Source organism: Octopus bimaculoides, chromosome 25 (genome assembly GCF_001194135.2).
Source record: "Octopus bimaculoides isolate UCB-OBI-ISO-001 chromosome 25, ASM119413v2, whole genome shotgun sequence".
Taxonomy (NCBI): Eukaryota; Metazoa; Mollusca; class Cephalopoda; order Octopoda; family Octopodidae; genus Octopus; species Octopus bimaculoides.
The window spans coordinates 34,334,428-34,337,100 of record NC_069005.1 but is presented as its reverse complement, the minus strand read 5'-3'; the positions used below and the strand labels follow the sequence as shown (position 1 = coordinate 34,337,100).

The following is a 2,673-nucleotide window of genomic DNA, read 5'->3' as shown; positions in this document are numbered from 1 at the left end:
ATATAAATAACGAAATATTTCACTTTAAACTGCGTCATTTCTCTGTTTCTTTTCCCATTCCTGTTGCATTAATCTGATGTTTCTTTCTTTCTCTCTTTCTTTCTTTCTTTCTTTCTTTCTTTCTTTCTTTCTTTCTTTCTTTCTTTCTTTCTTTCTTTCTCTCTCTCTCTCAATCTGTCTGTCTCTCTATCCATCCATCCATCCATCCATCTGTCCATCCATCCATCCATCCATCCATCCATCCATCCATCCATCCATCCATCCATTCATTATCTATCTATCTATCTATCTATCTATCTATCTATCTATCTATCTATCTATTATGGCCCATCTTTCAGGATATGGTGAATCTCTTTATGTGGGATGTAATCTGTTAGCGATCTGTTGTTAGATGGATATTTCTTTTATCATCAGGAGGATTAGCGGTGTCTGCACATATTCACCAACTTTAAACTTTTGCTCAAAACTGCAAAAGATTGTAATAAGTTGTATTTCTCCGAGGGACAAAGATTGTAATAACCTAAACACAAGATAAGAGAAAAACCGCCGCCACTTGTACGAATATTAGTTCAAATTTGACAACCTTCCTTTGTCCTGGAAGAAAGTAAAACTTAGTATTGCCCTGTCTTTAGTGATTTCTTTCATCGTGTTTTCTCGTGACAATATTCCAAACATTATTCTCTTACAATTCACAAAACATCTTTTGTTATTTCCGTCACCATTTTCCTCCGGTTCTAAGAAAAATTTCAGAAAATTTTTCAAATCTTGTAACGGATTCATTTTTATATTTTTATTTTTATTTAATCCTTTCGAACCTTTATAAATGCTAAGAATTTCTACACGGCTTAGTCAAAGTGTTTGTCTTCTGCAATGTCCCACTGTCAAACCGCATGACAGGAAGCCATTCGTACTTCCTGCGAATTCCTGTAAGTTGATGTGTTTTCCTTGTGGTGGCTGGATTTATATCATTCGATGATTGATTGGTATTTTGAAATCTATCACAAACCTATTTGCAAATCTATTTGTTAGCTCTTATATTGACTGTAACAATATATATTTTAGCCAGCAACCAGACTGCTTGTTTTAATTTTGTTTATATATTTCATTTACTACAGATGTGTGTGCGTGCGTACTTATGATGCTATATTCATACTTCTGTGAAGTTATTACTAAAACCAGTGCCTAAAAAATAGAAAACATTTTCTTTGATTAGTACTGAATGAATATTGTTTTATTCTTGTTATTAATCTTGTATAAATGTTGACGGTTAAAATTGTTTGTTGACAGCCTTGCACGTTCCACGGTAGACTAAGCTGGTTGTATTTAAACAGCATGTTGTATTTATGCATGTAAAATTTTGTAGTTTCGTGGTAATTATTGTCTTACGTTCCTTTTGTTAACTGAAGATAGTGAAATTGTTTGTTATGGAATTGCACGCAATAATACAATCTCTATTGCAGATTTTCCCGAGAAAATGTAAGTTTTGGTAAAATGTGTGCTTATCAACTTGCAAAAACTGGTTTTATTAGTCAATCCTTATATAGGTCTAATGGTGAACAGTTTTAAACTAAGATATTAGTAAGATAAATATATATTTAATACACCTGGCAGTAAATTGAATACAATTTTCTCCAAGCATACTTTGAATACTAGAAATTGAAATATCTATATAAAAAGATGACAGTCTTGATGAGGTCATACAGTCAAAAGCAAGATATTAAACAGCTTTGTTTATCAGTGAAGAAACAATATATTCATGTTTCATTGTGAAAACACTTTCAATCGTCAATTAGAATGAATTGCATTTTGCCGGCCTAAATCCAAATTCATTAAAAGACATTTTAAAACCGAACAGTGAAGGATTTTTTCTTTCAAGATATAAAAGAAGTCACTTTTGTATTTTCGAAGTATTGAGGCAGAAGGTAGGTATAAGTTGTTTTAATAATCGAATACACAAGGTGGTGAGCTGGCAGAATCGTTAGCACACCGGACATGATGCTCAGCGGTATTCATTCCAGCTCATTACGTTCTGGAGTACAAATTCCACCGTGGCCGGCTTTACCAATATGGCGTTGTGGCAAGATTTCTCAACCAATATTCATATTACACCGGATTTATAATCGTTTTGTGTATAATAATCTACGCTAATCTTCAACAACTGGAGTCTCTAGCTACTGACATTTAATTACTCTTTGATGTGTTTCAGGCCAAGGCTATGGCTATGCTGTGGCACCAGCCTCTATGTATTTGTGCATGTATGTATATGTGTATATCTGTATATGTGTATATCTGTATGTCTCCCTACAGAGAGAGAGATCATTATGGCTACGAGACACCAAGAAAGAAGATGTGCTGGAACCGTTGCTAGAAGAAGAAGAAGAAGAAGAAGAAGAATGTTAATCTGTGGCGACATTCCAATATTAGACTCTGTAAGTGTTTTCCTCTTCCGTCTCCTCTTCCTCATCGTCGTCGTTGTTTTTAGCTTACATATCGTCATCGTCATCATCATCGTCATCATCACCATATATATATATATATAAAATGATCAACCTCGCCGGTTGGGAATATTGCCTCGATATCCTGCGTGACAGGCGGGGACACCTACCATTATACTACCGAGTACCAGTATACATACATACATATAAGATTTTATATATATATATATATATATAT

General features: G+C 34.1%; 1 protein-coding gene across 1 annotated transcript in view; it reads left to right on the top strand.

Annotated features, from left to right (window-relative positions):
* Positions 1-2,673, top strand: part of LOC106869076 (serine-rich adhesin for platelets) — a 223,287-nt gene that overhangs the window by 218,432 nt on the left and 2,182 nt on the right. Inside the window, exon 13 of the mRNA XM_052976666.1 lies at positions 2,308-2,429. Coding sequence (XP_052832626.1) covers positions 2,308-2,400 — 93 coding nt within the window. The 3' untranslated portion in view covers positions 2,401-2,429. The remainder of the gene's footprint in view (positions 1-2,307; positions 2,430-2,673) is intronic.